Source organism: Phragmites australis, chromosome 8 (genome assembly GCF_958298935.1).
Source record: "Phragmites australis chromosome 8, lpPhrAust1.1, whole genome shotgun sequence".
Classification (NCBI taxonomy): Eukaryota; Viridiplantae; Streptophyta; class Magnoliopsida; order Poales; family Poaceae; genus Phragmites; species Phragmites australis.
Window position 1 is genome coordinate 18,448,683 of NC_084928.1, and position 13,304 is coordinate 18,461,986.

Here is a 13,304-nt window from a genome sequence, read left to right on the forward strand (position 1 = left end):
TTCTCTGTACATATGCGCATAACTTCATGAACATGACAGGTAGAGTAGCGTTGTATATTCTCATCAATTTCATATCTTGCAAATAAAATCAAGTTTCATACATTTTATATTTTTATAGAATATTATCCTTACGTATGATAATTTCCTGAAATTATTTTTTAAAATGATTCTACAAATACTTTGTAGTTTGGTTTCCACAGTTTTGCCGAACAGGTGGAGGTAGTTTCCCATTGTATTTGCGTCTGCCTAGTATTATAGGGCCCCCGCGAGCTGCAAGACTCAACACGAGACAAACAAGCGGAGGCGCGGGTGCGGCCGATGCCAGGCACCAATGCACGACCACCTCGCCGCCCTCCTCCGCGGCGGCGGTGGCGGTGGCGGCGCCCACCACCCGCGAGCCATCCATGGCGCCGCCGTCAAGCTCGGCTGCATCGCCTCCACCTTCCTCTGCAACAAGCTCCTCCTAGCCTACCTCCGCCGCCCCCTCCTGTCGGACGCCCGCATGCTGTTCGACGAAATGCCCCGCCGCAACCTCGCCTCCTGGTACATCCTCATCTCCGGCTCCGCCCGCCTCGGCGCCCTCGAGGAGGCGTTCGTGCTGTTGTCTGACATCCTTTACGGCGCGGGGCGCGGAAGCTGCGATCGCCCCGACTCGTTCACGCTCGGGGCCCTAGCCGTCGGGTGCGCCCGCGCCAGAGACATTGTCGCTGGCGCGCAAGTGCATGCTTGCGCAGTCAAGTTTGGCGTCGACGAGGATGAGAGCGTCGCGGGGGCGTTGGTGGACACGTACGCCAAGTGCTGGCGTGTGGACTCGGCGTGGCGGGCGTTTGCACTCGCGTCGCAGAGGAGCGTTGTTAGCTGGACGAGCATGATTGCCTGTCTCGTCAACCAAGCTTGTTCAGGGTACCATGATACAGTGATTGTTCTGTTCAAGAAGATGTTGGTCTTGAAGGTTTGGCCTACAAATGCGACGTTTTCTTGCATCCTGAAAGCGTTTGATATGCCTGTGTTTCTCCCTGTTGGGATGCAAGTTCATGGTTGCTTGTTGAAGATGGGAACTGAGATTGATCCTGCTTTAGGGAGTGCCCTTTTGACAATGTATGGTAGATGTGGTGGAGTTGATGAGATAGCTAGATTGGCTTGTCGGATAAGGCATGATGTATTTTCTAGGACTTCGCTGCTTGCAGCTTATGCACGGAATGGATGCAATATGGAGGCAGTTGGAGTGTTTAAGGAGATGATCATGGAAAATGTGGCAATTGACCAGTCAGTTATAACTAGTCTGCTGCAGATTTGTTCATCACTGGGTCAACTGAGAATGGCAAAGGAAGTCCATTGTTATGCTCTAAGGACTTTCTTCAAGTTGGATACTTTACTGCTGAATGCTATCATCACTGCATATAGCAGATGTGGTGATATCACAAGTGCAGAAAATGTATTTTACCTGCTGGTTAACAAGGACATCATATCATGGACGGCACTGTTAACTTGCTATGCTCAGAATGATCTTGCTCAAGAGGTACTCATATTCTTTAGGGAAATGCTCCGGAGAGGGTTAGAATCTCCAGTTTTTTGTATAACTAGTGTGCTACGAGCCTGTTCTATCACCACCGATCTTACTTCCGGACTGCAAATTCACTCAAGAGCTGTGAAGTTAGGAATTGATGATGACAGTTCTGTTGAGAATGCACTTGTGACCCTGTATGCCAAGTGTGGAAGTGTTCGGGTTGCATTAAAGATATTTAATTCAATGAAGAATAGAGATATCGTCTCGTGGAATGCTCTAATCACAAGTTTTTCACAGCATGGCAATGAGGTGGCAGCTGTTCAGCTATTTGACCTAATGCAAGAAGAAGAGGTGTGTCCGGATGATTACACATTTGTTGGCCTGTTATCATCTTGCAGTCGGATGGGCCTTATTGCAGAAGGCTGTGAGTATTTCAAACAAATGACGGCTAAATACAACTTGGAGCCCAAGATGGAGCATTATACCTGCATGGTTGATCTATTTGGCCGTGCTGGAAAATTTTGTGATGCAATGGACTTCATTGATGCCATGCCTTGTCAACCGGGCCGACTGGTGTGGGAGGCTTTGCTAGCTTCATGTAGGCTTCATGGTAATGTGCAGTTAGGGAGACTAGCAGCAAAGAAGATTCTGGAAATTAGACCCGAGGATCCTTCACCGTACATTATATTATCGAACATTCATGCTTCAGTTGACATGTGGGATGAGAAAGCCTGGAATCGCACTGTATTTGATACCCAGAGAGCAAGAAAGGACACAGGAAGTAGTTGGAGTGATGTACAAGAATTTTCAGAGAATATATATGGCGCATTACATGTTGGAGTGACATAATATTGGTGGTTGATAATGCTTCTTTTCTAAACACCAGGGGGAGTTTATGCTCCTTAGTTGTAGTGAAGCATTATGGATTCAATCATAAGAATTGGCTAATTGAACAGAAGATATCCAGGAGCACAAGCAAACAATGTTGTCATGCATCAAAGAGAACCGATCTATATCAGATCTTCACTCAGAAAAAAAGATATAAGCATGGTGCAAAAGGCCAGATTTGTATCCTTTCTATGGCGCAGGTCATGCTTGCAAACTTGCACTGAATATCTTGTTTGAAGGAGATATATTCTATGATGCTGCCACATTTGTAACTGTACCCAGGGTTTGTACAATTTGCACAGTATAGTGATACTTTATTCTCTATTGTCAGACAAGTTTTAGATGTTGAAAATACAGAGATGCATGCGCATCTCTACATGAGTCAGAACGAATGCTATACTAAGGCATCAAAGTCTTCTACTTTCACCTGCAATAGGAGGTTAGTAGAAGCACAGTCCAGATCTTCATTAGTACGCTTTCTGGTGCTCACCAAATGACATGATGGTGACATGGGGTAAATGAGAATGCTTAGAGCCAGGTCAATGTGCAACGCCAATATGACTGTGCGCCAGGATTTTGTTGGCTCTTAGCATTCTCACTTGATGTATTGGAACTTAATTATCGAGATTACAATAGTACGGTGATATGTGTTATTCTGTTGTAACTTGTATGTGATTGATAAAGCAATTACAGGTTTTGCAAATAACAATGTGATCCGTAACCTCTTTTGAGGTAATTTATGCATGATGGAACTTCCATTATTATAATTACATTTCCCAAGCTAAAAAAAATACAAAATGGATGGAGTAGCCAAAAGAACAATTGTAGAGCTGAGAAGCTGCTTTTGATTGCTTTGGATTTTCTCATGAAGTCAATTTACCTCACACGTTATCAGTACCGATTCTTTTTTTAGATGGTATCTGTACCAATTCTTAGTCTTACTTGTAAGACTTACAGGAACTCCTATGTTCCATCTTCGATGTGTATAGTTTTTGTTGCTTGCATATAACTTCTCCAAACTGACCATCTGGGATGCCCTTTATTCCTCACACCAAAAAATGAATCATATTATGGTAGTATAGTGCATGTTTTCTAGCATTAGTTGGTGTTCCATCTGAACTGTCTGTATTCTGAATCCCTAAAAACTGTTCCATTGATGCCCTATTTTGTTAGTCTTCTTCCACTTCATGAAAAGGAAGTGGAACAACCTTCACAGCTCGGAACTTCCCTGCATTGTTTAAGTGTTCGTTCTCCAATCTGTCATAAATTTTTTTAGTTCTTTAGTGTGAATTCAGGTTTACATCACAATAAGTTCACATGTACATCTTGATTTGTTTAAAAATTTTACCTGTAGAAGTTCCAGTGACCACGTCGCATCACCTCAAGAGCCGCTAAAAAGAACAGAGTTACTCTAGAATCCAGGCTTCCAATGTTAGGGTGGATGACAGTCTGAAGCCAAGCAAGCCTCAAGACAAGGTTCAGACCCTGTAAAATATTTGAGTCTATGTAAGTAAAATATTTATAGTTTCGATGCAGAGCTTAATTATTTGAGCACATACCATGGATAAGAAATAAATGTATTTCTGTTTTAGTATAAGATCGTTACGAAGCCAAGTGTTCTTGGAGTTGAATTGCAGAAGACCCCAATCCTTGACAAAGTCCCAGTACAATTGGTACATAGTTGCAATACTTGATACAATGATGACAAGTGACAACCATCCAGCACTGTTATTATTCTCATATGCCACTTTTGTTCCTGCAGCAAGCATCGCTGACACGTACTTCCCAAGGTTGACAATGTGGTTTATGTCCCCTTCGTCAAACCATCTCCTTGCACACTGCCAGGACAACGATAAGAAAAGGTACTACTAGCTTTAGAAATTGTCTTAGGAAGGGGACAATGTAATGTGGTATCTCATGTTTGATCATATATAGCTGCATGGCTCTCCAGTAGTAAGGCAGGAAGGATACTGCATAAGCCAAGTCTTTAAAATGTTTCACTCTTGTGCAGTAACCATAGTCTTGTGTCCTGTAGCTTCTGGTTATGTAGTAACATGCCAAGTACTCCAGGCTCCTAAGCATCGGTACCTATTTGTCAGCAGTCATTACATGCTTAGTAATTTCCAAATGGAAACCATGATTTATGCTCTAGTACTCAGTCATTACTGGTACTTAGCTACTCAGCCAAATATTTATGGTGATAAAATTAAATGTAAGCATCCTGATTAGTTTATGATGAAAATGCATTCTGTGAGCATTATGGCTTATGTGGTATGTCTGAAGTTTGCACAACTGAATTTGACAAACCCTTAGCTTTTCTTATGTGATTACCTGGCTGCAGAGCTGATCAGCCATGAAGAAATCAACCATGACAACCTGCAGATGTACAAGAATTTACAAACTTGTTCTGGTATATAATTTGATAGGACGCCATCTTAAACAATTTCCCTTCAACTATAATAAATATACCTTGTAAAAGGGGGTCAGAATGATGTTCCTGATCACGCTTAGGAAGTGATAATGACTTGATCGGTAAATGATGTTGAAAGGGCAGACCAACATTAACAAGAACACCTAAATAGAGAGAATCATCAGCATAACAAGGGCAGAAATTTGCAAATGTAAACACAAAATTTTACATTTGTAATGTTGAATAGAGAATACCAAAAGTAGGGACCCTGGTATTGCTTGGACTGCACATGAAGAATATCCTTTAACAATGAGTGTTAGGTGTGCAAACATTACACAAACAACAATTGTCATGGAAGTTGCGCATATCAAGAACACGTCGCGGTACTTGAGCTCTTCAGTAGGTGCAAATTCAAATATGAATATGTAGTTTATGCGTGTCTTTCTCCACATGAAGATGTTGCATCCATAGAGGAAGAGATGCACAAAGAAGAGGCTGAACATGCTGCAGTTTTGGGTTGCTTAGTGTCAGCACTTGAGTGTCTGAATTATAGTAATTTTTTTTAAGAAGTGCATAGAACCAATTGAATTGCAATTTATGGTGCTGACCTAAGAACGGGATAGGATGTTGACATGTACACCTTGTTCGATTGCTGAGTGTAATACAGTAACCGATGAATAATGCCACAAAGCCACCAGTGCATAGTCCTGGAAGTTTGACGGTTCTGCATAAGGATCTGAAATTTATGCTGATGAAGGAAGGAATGCAGATATTATTAAAAATATTTACCAATGAAAAATGTGGCAGCGTGTGATTCTTCCCTCTGATTTGGCTTCAGATACTTCATTGCCTTCCGTTTATCACCTTCAGTGAAATGTCTTACAAACAGCTCCTCGACATCGTCCATTAGCCTGATTGCCTGTTAAGATGAAGATTTGAGTTAGGACATTTGAAGTTTAGGCAGCAAGAAATGATTCAAAGGTTCTCGATATGGCTTCAACATTGCGAAATACCTTGTCAGAGCTATTGAAGTAGGAGCTCTCCGCTACTTTCAGGTAAATTGGCTGAACTTCCTTTGCTGTAACCTGAAAAATACATTGTTTTTTCAGAAATGCTTATATGTGATGATTTCAAGCATTGAATCAGGAGAGGGACATTAGCAGAAACCTTGTCAAATTTCTTCAGAATCTTCACAAAGGCCATCATGTTCAAGCTCCTGCAACAAGAACGCTTTCCTCGTCAGTACCCACTTAGTGCTCAAAGCTGAACTACATGCCATTGTCCTTTATGCTTACCGGTACGTCCTGAGGTATCCCAATCCCTTGTACAGCTCGACCAGAGCACCTCTGATCATCTTCTCTGCCTGGTGCACCTTCTTCTTGTTGATGCTCAGCTTCTCACTGCCATCGCCACCTTGTGCGCCAATCACCTTCGACTGCCTCAGCATGTCCGCAAATAGAAGCTCGCGTATGGCAGTGACAGTCCTCGATGGCGTGGTGACTGGGATGTTGATCCTCACACTCCTGCCCTGGCAGGTGACCACCCTCCCTGAGAGTGTCCTCAGCTTGCCGGCAGGCTCTTCTTTTGGTTTGGCGAGCCTCCCTGAGTCATCAAGACCTTGAGAGATGGCGAGCTGGTCCTCCCCTCCATCAGTGCTCTTGGCGAAAACATCTTTGGTGAGCTTTTCTTCGCCTTCTTGTTCTTGATCTGCAATTCCCCTAAGAGGTTGCTCTCCTGCAATTTGGAGATGCTGTGTCATGATTCATGTATTGCATGATTATTACTAGTGATGTCCACCTTGATCTCAGTGTTTGTTACTAATGCAGAGCTCGAAGAGTTCATTTTGATAGCACACTCTGCCCAAGCATAGCAACTGGCCTAATCAAGTATGCCTAGTTGCCCACCAAGATTGCTATTTGTAATATTCTTTCCTATCTAATGAAGAAATATTCTTTCCTCACTTGGCTTAATTAGCATATATTGATGCAATGACTTGCAAGCTTTCTCACCATGCAAGATGGAGCAAGAAACGGAGGGATCATCCGGGTCGGCGCTCCTCGCCGAGGACCCCCCACACCGCCGTGTCCGCTGCTGCTCGGTGACGGCGGTCTTGAGCTCGACGAGGATCTGCAGCTGCCGCCTGAGCGACTCTCCGCGTTCCAGGAACTCCCCCTCCTTCCTCTCGTAGAACCGGTTCATCTTGTTCAGCTGCTGGTCGAGCCTCTCGAAGAACGCCCTGGCCGCCTCGGTGTCCATGAATCCGAGGCCTGTCACCTTCGTCTCGTACACCTCCCCTGCCACCGCACCGTCGATGCTCCCGTCGATCGCCAGCTTCTTGTGCACCTGCATTGCACGTACAGCATATTAGCTGCCATAGCACTAGTTTCCACTTGCTTTATTGTGTTGTGCTCTGTAGAGATTTGCAGTTATGGTTCTTGGGGAAAGATACTTTCGGATAGCTTTTATAAATAATAAAAAATTATGAGTTTCTTTTCAACGAGGCACTGTAGTGTTAATCGGAGCTTTAACCAAGTTGTACACAAAACTAGTGCATGCCTGAATGGCGCCAGGCTCCCTGTGGTGCCCATAGGGGTGGAGGAACGGCAACCTCATCACCCAGTGAGCTGCCGTCGGCGACGCCACTGCTGCAGCCGCAACACCGTCTCCGGCAACCTGCAGCTTCTTGATGTCCTTCTTGAGCTGCCAGTAGTCCACAAAGGCCTCTTTCCATTCCGGCACAAGCTGGGCCTCAAACTGCTTGGAGAACTTCACCATCGGTTCTTCTTCCTCCGTCCCTGGATACTTGAGGGAGTAGCAGTGCAGTGCTCTGCTGTGGCGTGTGGGTGTCTCAAGGAAGGCCATGGGGTGGGGTGTACTTATATGTGCATGGGAGTGTGCTGTAGTGTTCATTTGAGAGAATTTAGAACTGGAATTAGAATCTAGAGTGAGAGGGTTAGAGGCTAGCACATTCCAAAGTATCCGTGAACAAGATGGGGGAATATTGTTGCCTGTGGATGTTCTGAATTGTGATCACTAGCTGGGCATCAGGGCATGTAAGTTGGTGTGTTGGGTTCTTTTCTCTCTCTCTCTCTTGCCCAGTGGAGAGAGGAGAGGGAAAGTGGGAGGAGGGAGGGTGTTTTATAGGATGGAAGGATGCATATCAGTGCATTAGCTGATGCCGTCAGCTGCCGCTAATCTCCTTGCTGGAAAGTAAGGTGGATGACGATTGTCATGCAACGCAGTGCATTGAGAGATGGGTACATGGAAAAATGGGCCTATGTGTAAGAACTGCCATTCGGTTTACTAGCTACTTTGGAGGAGTTATTGCTGACTAAATTGCATTCGAGACCAAGAGGTCTTTTTTAACATGTAAATTATAGGCATTCTTTGAGCAACTCTTTCTTCAGATGTGTCATCAATCTATATGATATTTTACATATTGATGGTAAAACTAAAAATGTTTGACCAACAACAATTCTAAATGGAATTATAGTTTGGATCGGAGGGAGTGTCCTAAAATATACTGCAGGATGGTTAGAAAAAGCATACTATAGAACTGATGGATTATCCTACTTAATGCTGCAGTACGTACGCAAAGATCAAATGTGTAGCTATCACATAGAAGCACAAATTTACAACATCAGCTAAGTGGTAATTGAAGACACAATTTAATCTTCTCTGTAAGTAAGCCAACAAAATTTTGCAAGATACTTCTCTGTAAGTAACCAAAATCAATAGAAAACTTGTTACCCAGGAGTTTTGTTGGATGCTTGCTTGCTACTCCAGGATAATTTTTCCAAAGATATGTTTCGGATATTTTTGGATCACCTCAAATCCATCTACTAGTATATGAATATGATCAAAGGACATCTACAAGTATCTTTTTATTGTACTCATACCCACCACTTATCTATTGCGTCATTTGTGAATTTGATTATCTCCTCATGGTTTTCTACTACATTATATCAAATGCCCCTCATAATCTCGAGCAACATTTGGAATGTAGAAAGAACCTTTACGATCCTACCAGTGGTATGAGAGCCCGATTCATAATCTTTGGCTGATGTGTGTTAAGGCCTCGTGGACCGTGTGGGCAACTACCGGGTGTAGTCAGGGCTACCGTCGGTGTATTAGAGCTCGTTTTTTGGGTGTACAACAGCATTGTAATCTTACAATTTATGGCAAAAATAGACAACATATGTCAGCGTATTTGCCAAAATAGACAATAGACCGGTGTATTTGCAAATCTAGCACCTGTATTTGGCACCACAAAATTCGAAAATCCGATTTCAAGTCCTGAAACACCGAAAAAGGACTGGCCCCACTGGTTTTGGCACCTCAGGTGCCAAATACGGCACTACTAACCCGTGTTCGGCACCTGAGGTGCCAAAAATGGTGAACAGTACCGTATTCGGTACGACCTGTGCCGTGCGTCGCGTGAGAAGCTGAAGCTTAACTCATGATTTTTTTTAGTACAAAAGTAGTCAAAAAATTCTAAACGTTTCATGAGCAAACTAGAGATCACTAGCAACCTATTTAATTGGTTTGATCCAAAAAGCCCAAGCCAATATTTAATTAAAATTCTCCAAATAAGCCAACTTTTGTAAATTCTAGCAATATTTAATTCCTCAAATAAATTCTCAAAAATCTAGAAAAAATCACTAATATTCTCCTCATGTGATGTACTAATTTATAAAAATATTTTCAATCCTATGTTATTTGGTGAAAAAGTGAATTCCTTTGTAATGCTCCATTATATGCATTTTTATCATTCCATATGATATTCTCTTTTTAATTCAATTTGAACATGCACGAAACCTAGTTCTCATATTAATATTAAGCCTTTGTAATGCTCTATTTATATGTATTTTTTATCATTTCATATTAATATTAAACTTTGTTAGAAAGAATTCTACAAGATAATTTTGTAGTGAATTAACGTTGGGAGGATACAAATTCTAATTTATCGAACATTAATAATTGTGAAGAACAATTATCATATAACTCAGTATAAAGATTACATACGCTGATAAACCTTATATTTGATATGAGGTTTTTCGTCGATGGGTGAATAGACACTAACCATAAAGAAATGATAATAAATATTGACATGTACAGTACACCTAACGACTAACTTAATAGCGTGTCGTGCTAAAGCTAACATGCCTTAGGAATGAAAATAGATTGGGTTACAAAAGATGGTCTGTACGGAGTGCACTTGGGATATTTTCCCTTCCTCAGAGCATCGGGACTGAAGCTTTAGCACGACGGGTCTTCTCCTACTTTCTTTCCCTCTCATCTTCGTGAGTTTCAGCCACGGCATGCTCCTCCGCTGCCTTCCTCATGCGCTCCTCTTCCTGACGCTTAAGTCGTAGTTCCTTTTGCTGTTGCTTGTACTTCCAGTATTCGTACGCTTCTCTCCTCCACCGCATGCTCATTTGGACCCACTGCTTATAGTCGTCACTTTGCTCCAGATCTAACCATTCCATGAAGTCACATAGAGATAGAGGAGACTAGACAAATGAAAGAAGATGAGAGATTAGTAAGATAGTGCATGAAATCATATGGAAAGTACCACATGAGTGATGTATATCGCTATACCGGTGGATACTTGTATGGTCCATATCGAGGCTTGTTGTACTGATAGTTGGTATATATGAAGAAGCATAGATCATAGGTGTAGAAGATGTCCTGGGACTCATGAAGCCTACAAGGGTTGCCACAGAAGCACATCGGCGGTTCGACCCCTTGAAAAAGATGAAGGCAACAATATGATGGCTGACAAAGACATCAATATGTCAGTGTTCAAAGATACTTTTGTCGGTAATGATGATGACGATCTAGACGAAATGTTATGCAATGTGGAGGGAGACTTCATTAGTGATAGGTAACAAGAAAAGTTTCAGCGGTGCTGCCGGGTTGTAAGAAAGAGCACAAAAGCTACATATTGTGCTGACATTGCTGCAAATGAAGTCTAGTAATGATTGGTCTGATAAGGGCTTCAACGAGTTGTTATGATTCTTGAGGAACTTGCTTCTACAAGACAACAAGTTGCCTAAAAATATGTACCACGCCAAGCAGATTGTCTACCCATTGGGGTTAGAAGTAAAGAAAATACATGCATGTCGAAATGACTGCATGGTGTATCGCAACGAGGATGCAGACTTGAAAGCGTGTCGCATTTGTGGTGCATCACGGTACAAGCGCAATGTTAATAATATCGATAGCGATGACATAGGGAAGAAGAGTAAGGATAAACGACCCCCCCCCCCCCCGCCGCCGCTAAGATGGTTTGGTGTTTCCCTATAATCTCTCCTTTGAAGCGATTATTTGCCAACAAAGCAAATGCCAAGGTGATGCAATGGCGCTGAAGGGCACAAGAAAGATAGAATGTTTTTTTAGACACCCTGCTGATGGAATGCAATGGAGGAGCTTTGATACAAAATACAAGGAATTCAAAGTTGAAGTGAGGAATATAATGTTCGGGTTGAGTATGGATGAGATAAATCCTTTTGGCAACATGAGTAATAGTCATAGCACTTGACCCATGACTCTCTGTATCTAACATTGCTTGAATATCTCCTTGTAATATGGAAAGATGGCGTACATGTGTGGGATGAATACAAACATGAGCATTCCACCTTACGTGCAATGCTGTTCGTAACATCCAAGATTGGTCTGCTCTTGCTAACCTATTGAGATAGACTTTAAAAGCTTACAATAGATATGTATGGTGCTTGGATGAAACATAGGGGTTGTGGCTGAAGAACTATAAGAAAATGATATACATGGGTTACCGTAGGTTTCTACACCTAGATCACCTATACTGCAGGAATAAAAAAGCTTTTGACGGGGCAGTGGAGACTCATCGAGCTCCGAAGGTTCACACTAGATAATAGGTATATAAGATAATAAAGAAGCTTAGAATTGTACATGGAAAGGGGAAAGACAGTACAAAATTTCCAGCAGGAAAACTTGCTCCTATGTTTAAAAAGAGATCGAGTTTTTTAGAACCTATCTTATTGGAAGCACTTGATGGTCCGACATGCAATTGACATCATGCATATGGAGAAGAGCGTGTTTGAAAGCTTGATTAGTATCTTATTAGACATATCTGGTAAAACAAAAGATACACTCAATGCACGGTTGGAACTAGAAGATATGAAGCTAAGAAAAATTCTGCATCCTAAAATCCTATGCAACGGGGCAAACGAACTTCCCACGACTTGCTACACCCTGAGCAAGGAAGAGAAGATTAGCATGTGCAGTTGCTTGTATGGAGTGAAAGTTCTGACCGGTTACTCCTCCAATGTAAAGAAATTCGTGAACATGAAAACTTTGAAGTAGTTGGCATGAAGTCCTATGATTGTTATATGATGATGACACTATTGCTTGCTATTGCAATTAGAGGTATTCTACTGGATAAGGTCCAAGACCCAATCATAAAATTATGTTTATTTTTCAACGTAATTTCACATAAGGTCATCAATCCAAGCAAACTAAGAAAGCTACAGGAAGACGTGGTCCATACTATATGCCAACTTGAGAGCATTTTCCCTCTATCATTAATTGACATAATGCCTCATCTCACTGTTCACATCGTGCATGACATAAAGTACCTTGGCACTGTGTTTTGCATCAGATGTATCCTTTCGAAAGGTTCATGTCAGTTTTGAAGATATGTTCATAACTAAGGTCGACCAGAAGGTTGCATGACCTAAGGCTAGGGAACAAAGGAGGTCATTGAGTTCGTTGTCGACTTCATGGATCTAAAAACAATTAGTAAGCCTATATCTCGCCATAAGGGAAGGCTAAAAGGGAAAGGAACGTTAGGTCATAATACAGTCCATACCAATGATTTTGTTTCATTTACCCAAGCACATTTTGTAGTTCTACAACAATCAGTTGTAGTGACCCTGTATGTCAATATGCATGTGCAAATGCTATGATCCACAAATCCAACAAAGTCGGAGGATTGGATTATAAGAGGGCACATATATAATTTCAACAGTTGGTTACATAGACACATGATGGATAAAGATACAGATGACGCACTATTAAAAATGCTAGCTAATGGGCCATCAACTATGATTCATACATACAAAGAGCATACAATATTAACAACTATAAATTTTATATGAGAGCACAAGAAAATAAGAGTACTAATTAAAATAGCGGTGTCTGTATTGATGCCTACGACAGTGATGGCAACAGGGAGATTACTATGAATTCATAGAGGAGATTTGGGAGCTTCAGTTTGGAGAACAATTGAAAACCCCCCGGTGCCAATGGGTCAGACTCCCAGGTAGAGTGAATATTGACAAGTACGGTATGACTATCGTCAACCTCAAACTCATCGGATATAGAGAAGAATCATTCGTGCTTGCCAAAGATGTTACATAAGTCTTCTATGTAAAGGATACAGACCCAGCTAACAAGGAGGAGCACTATGTGGTTCTTCAAGATTTGTTGTAATTTGTATCAAATACATGTATTAAG

General features: G+C 41.9%; 2 protein-coding genes across 2 annotated transcripts; one reads left to right on the forward strand and one right to left on the reverse strand.

Moving 5' to 3' along the window:
* Positions 1-260: 260 nt before the first annotated feature.
* On the forward strand, positions 261-3,039 carry LOC133926725 (pentatricopeptide repeat-containing protein At4g13650-like). The gene has a single exon (XM_062372775.1). The coding sequence runs from the start codon at positions 332-334 to the stop codon at positions 2,354-2,356; it is 2,025 nt and encodes a 674-aa protein (XP_062228759.1). The 5' UTR covers positions 261-331; the 3' UTR covers positions 2,357-3,039.
* An 81-nt stretch (positions 3,040-3,120) lies between these two features.
* Positions 3,121-8,369, reverse strand: LOC133926726 (phosphate transporter PHO1-3-like). Its single transcript, XM_062372776.1, is given in 15 exon segments — positions 3,121-3,652; positions 3,744-3,880; positions 3,955-4,237; positions 4,335-4,483; positions 4,727-4,771; positions 4,865-4,969; positions 5,060-5,309; positions 5,414-5,468; positions 5,471-5,512; positions 5,595-5,724; positions 5,819-5,890; positions 5,973-6,021; positions 6,101-6,539; positions 6,815-7,148; positions 7,362-8,369. Coding segments are annotated over 15 exon segments (2,532 nt in total). The 5' UTR covers positions 7,716-8,369; the 3' UTR covers positions 3,121-3,564.
* Between the last annotated feature and the right edge of the window lie 4,935 nt (positions 8,370-13,304).

What these genes read in the sequence shown, in the direction of transcription:
- LOC133926725 (XM_062372775.1), top strand. Translation starts at nt 332, where the DNA reads ATGCACGACCACCTCGCCGCCCTCCTCCGCGGCGGCGGTGGCGGTGGC.